The 15,307-nt window shown below is 43.5% G+C and overlaps 1 protein-coding gene across 1 annotated transcript in view; it reads left to right on the plus strand.

Annotated features, from left to right (window-relative positions):
* The window catches only part of LAMA1 (laminin subunit alpha 1), a 165,711-nt gene that overhangs the window by 101,220 nt on the left and 49,184 nt on the right, over positions 1 to 15,307 (plus strand). The window contains exons 30-33 of the mRNA XM_034642580.1: positions 10,081 to 10,202; positions 12,424 to 12,510; positions 12,792 to 12,985; positions 13,491 to 13,633. Coding sequence (XP_034498471.1) covers positions 10,081 to 10,202; positions 12,424 to 12,510; positions 12,792 to 12,985; positions 13,491 to 13,633 — 546 coding nt within the window. The remainder of the gene's footprint in view (positions 1 to 10,080; positions 10,203 to 12,423; positions 12,511 to 12,791; positions 12,986 to 13,490; positions 13,634 to 15,307) is intronic.

A 15,307-nucleotide genomic window follows, 5' to 3' on the forward strand; every position in this document is an offset into this window, starting at 1 on the left:
CTGATATTCTTTCCCTACTCTGGAATTTTTTTTTTTTTTTTTTTTTAGTAACTCTTGTAGAAACACTGGTTACTTGCATAAATTGTGCCAAGACTAACTCACGTCGGGTAAAATATCTCAATGAAGGGAAATGAGCTACCCGCCAAGAAAGACACCCCTGGAGGCTTACAGGTCCTGGATGCGGCCTAGTCACAGGGAATAGGATGGGGGAATTAGGGCAGCAGGCTCCCCACGGGCCTGAGGCCCCTCTAGAGCTGTCTTCTTCTATTTGGATGCATTTTTCATCTGTGGAATTGAAAGGTCACTTCCGCTGGGGACACTGGCAGAACTACGGCAGTGTGCAGGCGAATTTGGAAACTGGAGCACAGCGTGGTTTTCCTACCTTAAAAAGCTACGTGTTAACCTTTGCTGACTCCATTATATAGGTGGAATTAAAGAATTATTCCAGTCATACCAGGTAAAGTGGTCTTAATGAAGATGCAGATAGCTACAACACTATTAAAAAAATGTATTCACTTTAATCAGCTCATGCTCCAGGCAAAAAGTCCTAATAGAGAAAATGAGAAAATCTCATTTAAGGATTTAAGGAGAATTGATTTCAGGCAACTTAAATCGAGATGCAATTAGCTGGGAAGGTCCCTTGACCAGTCGTGGGGACAAAGGTCTCATGGACACTTAAAGAAGTTGATCAATTCTTTCATGCTTCATCTTCCCTTGGTGGGCTATTTTAATGAGATTAAGTACTCCTAGGATGTTAAATTATTACCCTGCCTTCCCTGGCCCAAATCCACCAGAACAAAGTTCCAAGATCAGCAGCTGACCTGTTGATTCGTACCCAAGAAAGAACACAGCCTGTGTATCCCAGTCCAGGAAGGACTATGGCCAGGAGTCTCCCTAGCATCAACAAAGAGCGCTGTGGGACAGTTCCCATCCTGGGGGGAGAGGCTGGCCAGATGTTACCTTGACACAAGAGCTCTCAGCTGGACCTGTAACAGTTCACAGTACACAACAGTGGATACATCTGCTGCAAGACGGCTTACGTCTGAACTACAACAGCACGCCAAGCAGTTATTTAATGAACATTTACACACCTCCAGCCATGGGAAGCTCACTCCCACAGCGGCTCAGCTCATCTTTGGGCAGCCCTGGTTATTCCTGGAATTGGTGCACTTCTAATCTTTGGAGCCACTGAGACAAACCACTAAGTCAAGATTATGCCTGAAAAATGGCAGTATCTTTTTTTTAAAATTTTTTTTATTATATTATGTTAGTCACCATACAGTACAATCCCCTGGTTTTTGATGTAAAGTTCAATGACTCATTACTTGCGTATAACACCCAGTGCACCATGCAATACGTGCCCTCCTTACTACCCATCACCAGCCTATCCCATTCCCCCACCCCCCTCCCCTCTGAAGCCCTCAGTTTGTTTCTCAGAGTCCATAGTCTCTCATGCTTCATTCCCCCTTCTGATTACCCCCCTTTCTTTATCCCTTTCTTCCCCTACTGATCTTCCTAGTTCTTATATTCCATAGATGAGAGAAATCATATGATAATTGTCTTTCTCTGCTCGACTTATTTCACTTAGCGTTATCTCCCCCAGTGCCGTCCATGTTGCAGCAAATGTTGGGCAATTGTTCTTTCTGATAGCTGAGTAATATTCTATTGTATATATGGACCATAACTTCTTAATCCAGTCATCTGTTGAAGGGCATCTCTGTTCGTTCCACGATTTAGCTATTGTGGACAATGCTGGTATGAACATTGGGGTGCACATGTCCCTTCTCTTCACTACGTCTGTATCTTTGGGGTAAACACCCAGTAGTGCAATGGCTGAGTCATAGAGTAGCTCAATTTTTAACTTTTTAAGGGACCTCCACACTGTTTTCCAGAGTGGCTGTACCAACTTGCATTCCCACCAACAATGTAGGAGGGATCCCCTTTCTCCACATCCTCTCCAGCAATTGTTGTTTCTTGCCTTGTCTACCCTTGCCATTCTAACTGGCGTAAGGTGGTATCTCAGTGTGGTTTTGATTTGAATTTCCCTGATGGCTAATGATTTTGAACATTTTTCATGTGTCTGTTAGCCATTTGTATGTCATCATTGGAAAAGTGTCTGTTCATATCTTCTGCCCATTTTATGATTTGTTTATTTGTTTCTCGTGTATTGAGTTTGAGAAGTTCTTTGTAGATCTTGGATACCAGTCTTTTATCTGTAGTGTCCTTTGCAAGTATCTACTCCCATTCCGTGGGCTGCCTCTTAGTTTTTTTGACTGTTTCCTTGGCTGTGCAGAAGCTTTTTATCTTGATGAAGTCCCACAAGTTCATTTTCTCTTTTGTGTCTCTTGCCTTTGGAGATGTGTCATGAAAAAGGTTGCTTTGGCCTATGTCGTAGAGGTTGTGCCTATGTCCTCTAGGATTTTGATGGATTCCTGTCTCACATCGAGGTCTTTCATCCATTTGGAGTTTATCTTTGTGTATGGTGTGAGAGAGTGGTCAAGTTTCATTCTTTTGCATGTAGCTGTCCAATTTTCCCAGCACCATTTATTGAAGAGACTGTCTTTTTTCCACCGGATGTTTTTTCCTGCTTTATCAAAGATTAGTTGCCCAAAGAGCCGAGGGTCCATTTCTGGGTTCTCTATTCTGTTCCATTGGTCGATGTGTCTGTTTTTGTGCCAGTACCATGCTGTCTTTGTGATCACAGCTTTGTAGTACAGCTCGAAATCCGGCATTGTGATGCCCCCAGCTTTGTTTTTCCTTTTCAACAGTTCCTTGGAGATTCGGGGCCTTTTCTGGTTCCATACAAATTTAAGTTTTCCATCTTTTTATGTCTTCCTCAATGTCTTTCAAGAGTGATTTATAGTTTATAGAATATAGGTCCTTTCTCTGGGTAGTATGGACATTTTAACTATGTTAATTCTTCCAATCCATGAGCATGGAATATTTTTCCATCTTTTTATGTCTTCCTCAATATCTTTCAAAAGTGATCTATAGTTTCTAGGATATAGGTCCTTTACGTCTCTGGTTAAGTTAATTCCAAGGTAACGCATGGTTTTTGGTGTTATTGTAAATGGGATGGATTCCCTAGCTTCTCTTTCTTCAGTCTCATTATTCGTGTATAGAAATGCAACTGATTTCTGACCATTGATTTTGTATCCCGCCACCTTACTGAATTGTTCTATAACTTCTAATAGTTTGGGAGTGGATTCCTTTGGGTTTTCCATATAGAGTATCATGTCATCTGCAAAGAGAGACCAGTTTGACTTTTTCTTTGCCGATTTGGATACCTTTGACCCTTTTTGTTGTCTGATTGCTGTTGCAAGGACTTCTAGTACTATGTTGAATAATAGTGGCGAGAGTGGGGCATCCTTGTCGTGTTCCTGATCTTAAGGGAAAGGCTTCCAGCTTTTCCCCATTGAGAATAATGCTTGCAGTAGGCTTTTCATAGATGGCTTTTATGAGATTGAGAAATGTACCCTCTATCCCTACACTCTGAAGGGTTTTAATCAGGAAAGGATGCCGTATTTTGTCAAATGCTTTTTCTGCATCAATTGAGAGGATCATATGGTTCTTGAGTCTTTTCTTGTTGATATGATGTATCACATTGATTGATTTGCGAGTGTTGAACCATGCTTGCATCCCAGGTATGAATCCCACTTGGTCATGATGGATAATCCTTTTAATGTACTGTTGGATTCTATTAGCAAGGATCTTGTTGAGGATTTTGGCATCCATATTCATTAGAGAAATCGGTCTGTAATTCTCCTTTTTGAGGGGGTCTTTGCCTGGTTTGGGGATCAAGGTAATATTAGCCTCATAGAATGAGNTCTAAGACACTGATTGATTGGTGAATGTTGAGCCACCCTTGCATCCCAGGGATGAATCCCACTTGGTCATGATGAATAATCTTTTTAATGTACTGTTGGATTCTATTAGCAAGGATCTTGTTGAGGATTTTGGCATCCATCATTCATTACAGAAATTGGTCTATAATTCTCCTTTTTGAGGGGTCTTTGCCTGGTTTGGGGATCAAGGTAATATTGGCCTCATAGAATGAGTTTGGTAGCTTTCCTTCTGTTTCTATTTTTTGAAATAGCTTTAGGAGAATAGGTATTATTTCTTCTTTGAATGTTTGGTAGAATTCCCCAGGAAAACCATCCGGACCTGGAGTTTTGTTTTTTGGAAGATTGTTTATCAGTGACTCAATCTCTTCATAATTAATTGGCCTTTTAAGAAATCAATTTCTTCCTGTTTCAGTCTTGGTAGTTTATAGGTTTCCAGGAAGGCCTCCATCTCTTTCCAGATTGNGGCCTCCATCTCTTCCAGATTGTTTAGTTTTTTGGCATATAGCTGTTGATAAAAGTTTCTAATAATGCTTCCAATTTCATTGGTGTTGCTTGTGACCTCTCCTTTTTCATTCATAATTTTATTAATTTGTGTCCTTTCTCTATTCTTCCAGCTTCTTGAGGTGAGAATATAAAAACTGCATTTTAGATTTTTCTATTCTTTTGAGTGAGGCTTGGATGGCTATGTATTTCCCCCTTAGGACTGCCTTTGCAGTATCCCATAGGTTTTGGACCATTGTGTTTTTATTCTCATTGGTCTCCATGAATTGTTTAAATTGATTTTTGATTTCCTGGTTTATCAAATCATTCCTGAGCAGGATGGTTCTTAGTCTCCAAGTGTTTGAGTTTCTTCCAAATTTTTCCTTGTGGTTGAGTTCCAATTTCAGAGCGTTGTGGTCTGAGAATATGCAGGGGATAATTTCAATCTTTTGGTATTGGCTGAGACCTGTTTTGTGTCCCAGAGCATGATCTATTCTTGAGAATGTTCCATGGGCATTTGAATAGAATGAGTATTCTTTGGTTCTGGGGTGTAGTGTTCTATATATATCTATGAGGTCCAACTCGTCGAGTATGGCATTCAAAGCTCTTATTTCTCTGTTGATTTCTTGCTTAGATGATCTGTCTATTGCTGATAGTGGAGTGTTGAGGTCCCCTACTATTAGTGTATTTTTATCTATTTGTCTGTTTATTGTGGTTAAGAGTTGGCTTGTGTATCTTGCTGCTCCCCTGTTGGGGGCATATATATATTTATAATTCATATCCACTTGTTGAATACTTCCTTTAAGAATAATATAGTGCCCTTCTGTATCTCTCTCTATGGCCTCTAGTTTAAAATCCAGTCTATCTGATATGAGAATTGCTACTCCAGCTTTCTTTTGAGGTCCATTTGCGTGGAAGATGGTACTCCATCCCCTTACTCTAAGTCTGAATGCATCTTTGGGTTCAAAATGAGTCTCTTGTAGACAGCAAATGGATGGGTCATGTCTTTTTATCCAATCTGCAACCCTGTGGCGTTNGGCATTTAGGATATTTACACTGAGACTGATTATTGAGAGAGATGGTTTTAATGATGCCATGTTGCCAGTAAAGTCTTTGTTGCTATAGATTGTGACTTTCTGTTTTGTATCACTCTTGGGGCCTTTTTACTTTTATAGAACCCCCCTTAATATCTCCTGTAGGGCTGGTTTCGTGGTTACGAAATTGGTTAATGATTGGCGATTTTGGAAGGTCTTTATTTCTCCATCAATTCTGAATGACAGCCTTGCTGGATAGAGGATCCTTGGCTGCATGTTTTTCTCTGAAAGAGCTTTAAAAATGCCCCCCCAAGCCTTTCTCTCATTCCAGGTCTCTGTAGACAGGTCTGACGTAATCCTGATACCTTTGCCTTGGTACGTGAGAAATTTCTTTGCCCTGGCCGCTTTCAATACTGTATCCTTGGATCTAATATTTGCGAATTGCACTATGACATGCCGTGGCGTAGGTTTGTCCTGGTTGAGCTTGGATGGGGTCCTCTCTGCCTCTTGGACACGAATGCTTGTTTCCCTTGCTAGATTAGGGAAGNCAGGTCTGACGTAATTCTGATACCTTTGCCTTGTTACGTGAGAAATTTCTTTGCCTTCGCCACTTTCAATACTGTATCCTTGGATCTAATATTTGTAAATTGCACTATGACGTGACGTGGCGTAGGTTTGTCATGGTTGAGTTTGGGAGGGGTCCTCTCTGCCTCTTGGACACGAATGCTTGTTTCCCTTGCTAGATTAGGGAAGTTTTCAGCTACAATTTGTTCAAATATCTCTTCTAGACCTCTGTTTTTCTCCACCCCTTCAGGGATGCCGATGATTCTGACATTGGATCGTTTCATAGAGTCAGTAATCTCCCGTAATCTACATTCGTGGNTGGGGATGCCGATGATTCTGTCATTGGAACGTTTCATTGAGTCAGTGGTCTCCTGTAACCTACATTCCTGAGATTGGATTTTTTTGAGTCCAGTTTCTATTTTAGCTTCTCTTCTACTAACCCATCCTCCAATTCGCTGATACGTTCTTCTGCCTCATTCACCCTGGCCGTCAGAGCCTCTAGTTTTGACTGCATTTGGCTCATAGAATTTTTAATTTCTGTCAGATTCGCTCTCATTTCTGCCCTTAGGGATTCTATATTCTCAGCAACGCTTTCTCTGATGCTTTTTTCAAGTTTACTCATCATCTTGACCATTGTTGCTCTGAATTCCATTTCTGATAATTGGGATACATCCATATGTATTAATTCTGTGGCCGAGGCCAATTCTGTGGCAGAGGCCACAGACTCATTATCTTTTCTTTGCTGGGGGGGACTTCTCCTTCTCGTCATTCTGATGAAGAGAGATTGCAGGGTTGTCCAGAGCCCAAGTGTTGACTGGGACCCAGGCCGTGCGCCCTTGTTTTATAGAGATCTTAGGGATGTGGGCTTCTTCCTTAAAGAGTTTATTTATTTATTTGAGAGAGAGAGAGACAGTCAGCAAGAAAGGGAACCCAAGCAGAGGAGTGGGAGAGGAAGAAGCAGGTTCCCGGTGGAGAAGCCCGATGAAGGACTCCTTAAGGGTTGTCTAGAGCCCAAATTATTGACCGGGACCCAGGCCATGCGCCCTTGTTTTATAGGGATTAGGGATGTGGGCTTCTTGATTTTTCAGCCTGCCTTCTGGGCGAGGGGCCTGCTGCATCGATACTCAGGCAGCCCTGTTTGGGTAGAGTCTCTGTGTCCCCTGCGAGGTGGGGTGGGGATGGGCACCCTGTGAGCCGGTATTTCTGGGCTTTTGTTCTCTGGCGGCTTTCCCTGGTGGTCTGCTGTGCCTCTTCTGAGAGAGCAGCAGCGGCTGAAATTCAGCCTCTGTCTCAGAACAGAGGGATCGCGGATCGTTCTCCACTGATGTTCTGGCCACTTTAACTCTGTTTCTGTTGGTGCTGCTCAACCCTGCAGCATCCCGGGCTGTGCGCCCCACACCCGGCGTCCCAGCCCTCACTTCCAGGGCCGGCANAGGCCAGCGCCTCTCTGTCCTTTGTGTTTCTAACACCACCAGCCGTCATCCGCCCCCATGCACTCCCAGAGCTCCCGGTCTCAGTCTGGATCCAGTGAGCGCACCGGAGTTCCAGAGCTCCGTGAGATGCTTGGTGGTGCGCGCTTCCAGCTCACAGTCTCAGTCTGCTGTCTCGAGGGTGCGGGTCCGCGAGTCCGCCCGCTCCCCCGTGCAGGTGGCTACCGCTTCCCGGCGCCCGGACTCGGCGGCTCCCTCCCCCTCCCGTTTATCTTCCGATATCTGTGCGCGGTTTCACGGCTCCCTGCTTTACCTCAATACTCAGCACTGGAGATGTTCATTTGTAGAGATCCAGATGTATCTTCCTGCGTCTCAGGCTGATTCCTTGGATGTTCAGGCTGATCTGGTACCTATCCAGCTCAACTCAGGGACTGGCTTAAAAAAGGGTCCCCTACTCCTCCGCCATCTTTTTTTTCTCGAAAAATGGCAGTATCTTAACTAAGTAGCTTGCAAAACGGGTTCGATTCCTCCTTCACATATGCACAGGCCCTGCATCTTCAGCCTCGTGGTCAGATAGCCTCAGTTTATATGCCTGATGTTTCTTTGGAATGGTTGAGTCCATGCACTGTCATGCCGTTAAAGTATCCTGCCCAGCGCCTTTACTGCAGGTGTGGACAAGGATCTCTCTCTGACACTAGGCGTGACATGAACGTAGCATGCGGGTTCTGCCGGCCTGGTCACTGCCACCTCTGACAAGCTGACTAGACACAAAGACGCTTACATTCTTTCCACACGTTTAGCACCTGAGTCCTTGCCCTTTGAACTGGGGACCTTATCTTTCCTCTCCAGTCTTCAACTTGTGAGGTCCTTTTGTGCTTTAGTGCAACAATGCCCTTCTGTTTGACAAAGTCCCTTAAGCACTCCCTATGGATTATTATATAGGTGGGCATCAAGACCATTTTGGATCTGATTTTGTCATTCAGTATCTAGGTCGTTCCCCTGCTTCATGTCACTGGGACTTGCTTGGTATTATCATAAAAATGATTGGTCAGAAGTGTGACCTGGAAAGGGGTGGGGAGACTCAGGACCACCAAGATACCCTGGGAGTGTCTATCCCTGGGTACCCCCTGCCAGGAGATACCACTTAATGGTTTTACAATTGAACAACAGACAAGCCTTTTCTGTGTACTTCCTGCAGCAAGGAACTCATCCTATAGGTCAGTGGACATTAACAAGTTCCTCTTTCCCTGCCACTCTGGGGCCTCTTGCCTTCAGTTCTCCAGGATGGCAAAAACCTGGAACTCCACAATCCGTTGTATATTTGGGGAGTTTTTGATGCTGGGGTTGGTGTTAGCAATGACAGCCAGAAATTAGGCTCAATCCTTGCTCATTTAATATTTATTTTTCATCAGATTTGTATTATATCATTAAAATGAGTATTTAACACACTTTAAAAAAAAAAGATTTTATTTATTTCAGAGAGTGAGAGAGAGCCCAAGCAGGGGGAGCAGAAAAGGGAGAAGAAGGTTACCTGCTGAGCAGGGAGCCTGATGCAGGACTCGATCCCTGGACCCCAGGATCATGACCTGAGCTGAAGGCAATGCTTAACCCACTGAGCCACCTGCGTGCCCTGAAAACACTGTTCTTAAGAGAGAGATTGCAAGTTTTACTTCTAAAGAGATAGCACTTTTAGGGACCATGGGGATCCTAGTAAAATCTACTTCCATCAGGTGAGATAGGAATATATTTTTAAAACAGAAAATACTGGAATATTTCTTAATCAAAAAGAACTTAAAAATAGTGTTTCAAACATATAAAACATATAAAAATGTGTCTTTCTGTAGCCTCTCTTGCTGCCAGGGATAGCATCTGCTTCAGTTTGCCAGTGTTACCCATCTTTCTATCCCTACACCCGACACAGAATAAAGTGCCCGGAGACTGTGTGGACAGTGATCCAACTGGGCCAAAGCAGATTTCACGTTGGAAAAGGCGTTCAACAAAAACTTGCTCTTTTAGCTTCAAAACTTTTTTAATGGCAGGATCCTAGGACCTGTCATGGAAATGACGACATCAAACGTAACTAGAAATGATCTGATTAATACAAAAATCTATTGATGGTACAGTAACACCTGGCATTTCCTTCCCTGTTTCCTAAATCATCTATCTGTTCACTTCTGTTCTTTCACACCCTACACGTGATCAGTGAACCCCAACTATGTGCAAAACTGATGTGCTTCAAATCGTTTTTCTGTTACTATAGATTTTAGATCTCTATTTTAAGGAACCGAAAGTTGGCTGCTTTTAGGAGCCCTGTGTGTATACACACACACACACACACACACACACACACACAGTTTTATATATATATATACACACACATACAATATATATGTACACACATATATATAAATGTATATATATAATGTATATATATATACACACACATATATGTATGTATGTATTTTAGCCCTGTGTATATTTTCCATAAAAAGAATGGCTATATTATAGGCTATATTAGAATGAATGAAGGTCAGAGCTGGCAGTGTTTCCGCTTTTAAAAAATATGAAGAAAAAAAGGTCTCCCTTCTCTATTAAAAAAAAGAAAGAAAAGAAAAAAGAAAAAGCTACCACCTGACATGAACAGTGGCTTGCCTAGGTATTATCGGGTAAGGGTGATTTCTAACAGTTTCCCATTCTTTTCCGTTCCTCTTGAAACACGGGCTCCAGGACTGTAGGCACAGCACCGCGGGGGACCACTGCGACGTGTGCGCCCCTGGGTACTACGGAAAGGTGACCGGCTCCCCCAGCGACTGCTCTCCGTGTGCCTGTCCCCGCAGCCACCCCGCCAGGTGAGCCCGCATGCCTGTCCAATGAAGCTGGGGCTGCTCCCATCCTCGGCCTCATTTTCCAGGCTCCTGGGGTGGCCTGTTTTAACTAACCTTCTCCATGTGTTGAGAAAGGCTAAGTTTAAGAGAAAGCCCTCATTTTCACAGCATTTGAAGAGAATCTTTTCAAAAGCAAAGTCTGTGTGTTGGTATTGGGGTGTTCGAATGAAACCAAGTAAAAAAAAGACTTTCAGGTTTTATTTCTCAGAAAATAATTTTACCCTCCAACCTCTGTATCCAGCATACCTGGAGGTGGATTGTTATTCATTTTATGAATAATGATACAGAGAATTCAGTTCCTGTTTACTGTAAGGGAGTGGGGTTAGAATTTGTTACAGGCTGATGACTGCTGAAGGGCAGAAATGCTCTACAGTGATGACTTTGGAGCCAGGCTCTGCCTTGAACTCGTGAAGCTCAGTTAGAGTTATCTGAACACAAAAAAGTAGCAGAGATTTTATGTGGAAATTGGAATATCTGTGAGTCCTCTTTGGTTTAGATGAACTTGTAATTCATAAGTAACATTTTGTTATTGCCGAGACTATTTGACAAAGCTTTGAACGTGTACAGATGCTATACCAAGTTTTGGTATGCTGAATGAGGTTTTTGTAATCATCGCTTGAATCTTCCTTTATTGTCTCCAAGTAAATGATACTTGACGGTGAGTGCCAAATGAGAGGAACTGTTAACTTCCTTCTAAACTAGCAAGCATCCTAAAATCTATAGTCACTACTATTTAACTTTCTGGGTTAAATATGTGTGATAAGTTTTGACTCATCAATTCTACTCCTGTCATCTAAGTGGTAGAAATATTTGCATTTGTGTGTAAAGATGGATATATTTTGGCATTGCTTAGTCTCACCAGCAATCACAGGGGAAACCGAAATACCTATATACAGGGAATTGATTGAGATATATCGCAGTGCACACCTACAGTGAAAGATTGTACAAACTCCGAGACAAGAATAAGGTATATCTGGATGTGCAGAATTGGAGAAATGGCCAATTAAGTCATGTAACTGAATACATAATATGCTATTTTGGTGAAAATTCATCTCCATGTGTATCCATATCCATAGCTCCATGGCTATAGGAGCCCAGAAAAATGTTTGTATTTCTACTTTGCACATTTGTGTACTGTTTGAATATTTTACTTCTTCAATCAAAAAAGGTTCTAACCCCCCCCAAAGTGCACTAGTAAGTTTTACACGTCAGGAAGCGACTGTGAGGGTGAGAAACCCCTTTGTGAGCTCTGCATCTGAGAGACCGTAGCAGACACGCGTTACTTTCTACATATCTTGTGCTTCCCTAAGCCTGTCCCTTTAGTCTTTAAAGAGTTAGAAAAAGTCCGAACTGAAGTGGGACTGATAGAGAACCCTGTCTGTCACACATTCTGGAACCTTGCACAGGTCAAAACACCAGGCTACCCCCGCCGTTTTTCTCAGCGGCTTGCAAGTACCCATCGGAGCCTCTAGATGGCGCAAGGCGCATTGGTAATTTAAAATGTGGAGGCAGAGGTGGTGGAAAGGAATGAGCCAAAAGCTGAACGCCTGAGGGAGGGGATCTGAGAGGACTATTACATTTTGAGTGGCTCTGTCATTTTGCTTCTAATGGCGCATCACACGGCTCCCTGCCTTTAGGTTCGTTTATCTTCAGATCTCAGCCTCCCCGTGTGCAGGCCTTCGCCTGCTGTTCCTCCTTGCCTCCGCTCCTGCCAATCACCAGCGTGGGTCCAGCTGCGCCTTTGCGTGCTCGCTCATGGTCTTGTACGGCTCGCCAGTCCCCTTTCCATCTCATGAGCCAGGTGATAATGCCCTGAATCGCAGAACAAGACCCTTTTTACCTGGAAAGCTTTCTTGTTGGCGACTAATTCGTTGTCACGTGTGGGATCGTGCCGCTTAGCTACAATCTGTCGATTCTTCCCCTCCGCGCGCACACGGTTGTCACTGGACGGGTGTGCAGTGAGTATCTTTTGGATACGAGAGATGCACATGCTGGTGTGGATCACGTGTTTGTTTTCCTTCTTTTCGCCCCCACTAGATTGTCAGCCCTGAAAAGGCAGTCTGCCTGGCGTAATCCCTTCATTTTCAGAGCCATATCGTGAATCCTAACAGTAATGAATAAGTCGCATAAGGGAGATTTGAAGTTGTAGATCTGAGAATTCAAAACACGATTTTTTTCCTTCTAGTTTCAGCCCCACTTGTGTCTTGGAAGGTGATGCGGATTTCCGCTGTGACGCCTGCATTCTGGGCTACGAAGGACAGTACTGCGAAAGGTACGCTGGGGGGCGCCACACGGAAGTCACTGCGGAGCCTCCGCCGCGTTCATACAGACCCGGCGTACTTCCTAACCTGATGTGGGAGACTTTACCAGTTTGGATGTGCCTGACGGATACGGGATCTTACTACTTATTCCGGGCCAGTATCTACATAAAAAGTAGAATGAAGTCAATGGGCTTGTGTTCCTTGTATTGCACTTGGCAGAAAGGATCGCTGTCCTTGGTCCGGAGCTGGTGTTGATACTACTGTCCGTACCTGTGTATCTTCCTTTCTGTAGGTGTTCCTCAGGCTATCACGGGAACCCTCGAGCGCCGGGTGGCACCTGCCAGAGGTGTGACTGCAGCCCGCGAGGCTCTGTGCACGGGGACTGCGACCGCAGGTCCGGGCAGTGCGTCTGCAGGCCGGGCGCCACGGGGCTCCGATGCGAGGAATGCGAACCCAGGCATATTCTACTGGAAAGCGATTGCGTTTGTGGGTATTCTCCTCCTCTCAATGTTTAAAGAGCTTTCCCTCTCTCCGTTGTTTTCCTGTTACGGCACCAGCAGGACAAAGTAGGTGTGTCTGCAAACTGTCTGTGGAAAGGATGGACCAGGCTCTGAAAGGAAATGTATTTGGAATTCATTGCCATTGGTCCAAGCCAAAGATCCAGAGTGAATGCACTGGGAAGGTCCGAGCGGTAGAAAAAAGCACGCACCAGGCCTGGGATCCTCGCTGGGCATCAGTTCTTTGTTTCTGCGGGACCCCAGCGAAGTGACCGATCTGATTTGAGGTTCAGTGCCATCGTTTGAGAATAAGCTCAGTATTTGCTCCTTACCTCCCGGCACACAGGCGGTGGGGGAATGAGACCGGATGCGGTTCGTGCAGTCCTCTTTCCGTGCTCTGCTTGTGGACATGACTCCTGCAAAATGGCTTGTGCAAATCCGTGAGAAAATGTGCACACCACTTTGCATTGACTTCAACTTTCTTTTTCTTCTAGCTTGTGATGATGAGTGTGTAGGCGTGCTGCTGAATGACTTAGGGAATATTGACGACACCATCCTCTCTGTGAACCTCACTGGCATTATCCCTGTCCCACATGGAATTTTGTCAACCCTGGAAAATACAACGAAATCTCTCCGGGTAGGTATTGGGAATACAGAGATTGGTAGAAACCTATGTCCCTGAGAGATGGAGGGGGGCAGGGAGCAGGGTTCTGTCATTCTGTCTGTCCTCTCACCAGTGTGGGAGCCTCATTCCTGGTGTCTGGGCTTCTCTGCAGTGTGACCGGTGACTTCATCCCCACGCAAACCTGTTCCCCTGTGGGACTGCTCTAATTGTCAGGAGTTGTGCCATAGATGTCTCCTGTAAATTCCTCCCAACTGTCCTTCTGCCTTTGAGATAAGACAGGGTCCGTTCACTCCTCTTTATGACAGACCTTTGGATATTTGAGAGCAGCTGTCCTAATACAAATACAGGAGGGGAAAAAAAAGTGACAACATGGATGGTATCTTCTTTAATGCTGGAACATGGTACAGATCAAGTGTTTTCTGTAAATGCGTTATTCTTAACTGGATTTGTAAGCCATGAAAGTTTCTCTTCCCCGGAAGTCCATCTAAAATTTTCTGGGGGTAAATCATAGTTTTATGTTTAGTCGCACAGGGTCTGGGTCCAAACAAGGGGTGGGAAGGTAAGAAATTGGCTTTGTAGACAGCATTCTACTGTTAAGCGTTTTTGTTGCTAATTGGAAAAATGAGATTCTTAATTTTGCCTAAAACCTTTACATTAGAATTTGAGATAATCAATTCACTGTGTCATGTGGTAATAAAAAAGGTAGTCGTTCCTGAATGCCTTTTTTTAGATAAAAGCTTTTCTTAGATTTAACATTTCCTTCGGCGTGGGTGTGTGAATCTGGTTCCTCCAACCATCCGTTCTTGTTTACAGTGGTCTTTTCTCTATAGACATTATGGCCATAAAGAAAGGTTAGGGAACTCTAAGAGATGTTTTTTATATTATTTTTCCTCAAATGGAAAAAAATGTTTTTGAAAGACAAAAAATTCTCAAAAAAAATTCTTTGAAATTTAAATTTCCACTCACTATGGACTCAAATGATACTATATTTTAAATTTATCAAGTAAGATAAATACTTAATTTAATTTTTAACTGTTTGATATTTAAACCACTTTGTCAATTTTTGGGGGGATTTATTTATTTTATAGAGAGCAGGGGAGGGGCAGAGAGACAGAGGAAGAGAGAGAATCCTAAGCAGGCCCCACACCCAGCAGGGAGCCCAATGCGGGGCTTGATCTCACAATCTTGAGAAGATGACCTGAGCTGAAAGTCAATAGTCAGACACCCAACCAAGTGAGCTACCCAGGCGCCCCGACTTTGTCAATTTTTTTAAAGCAACTTTTTATGTTTATGTGAAGTATGCAGGTGAACTCTTAAACTGTCCCTTGTTTCCACCTACACAGCCTCCGTGGGCAACTTGCTTAACTCCCCTGACCCTTCACAATAATACAGCCCCTTCCCAGGCTCATTATAAGGCTTACATAAAATCATGTAAGTAACAGAATCAGAGGAGTGCTAGCATAAATTAAGCACTTAATTGTTAGGAATCATAAAGGCTTTTCTTTATATAATACTTTTGTATTTCAGCCCAGGAAGCATTTTTTTAAGGTGTTAGCAATTATAGTGAAAACTTATGTGACTCTGATATTGAAATTAAACGAGACTTACCCAAGAACTGAGGCAATATCAGATTCGGCATAACACACCACACTTTAAGTTCGTATCTGTATAGGAAATGTAATGCAA

This window comes from Ailuropoda melanoleuca, chromosome 14, assembly GCF_002007445.2.
Source record: "Ailuropoda melanoleuca isolate Jingjing chromosome 14, ASM200744v2, whole genome shotgun sequence".
Lineage (NCBI taxonomy): Eukaryota > Metazoa > Chordata > Mammalia > Carnivora > Ursidae > Ailuropoda > Ailuropoda melanoleuca.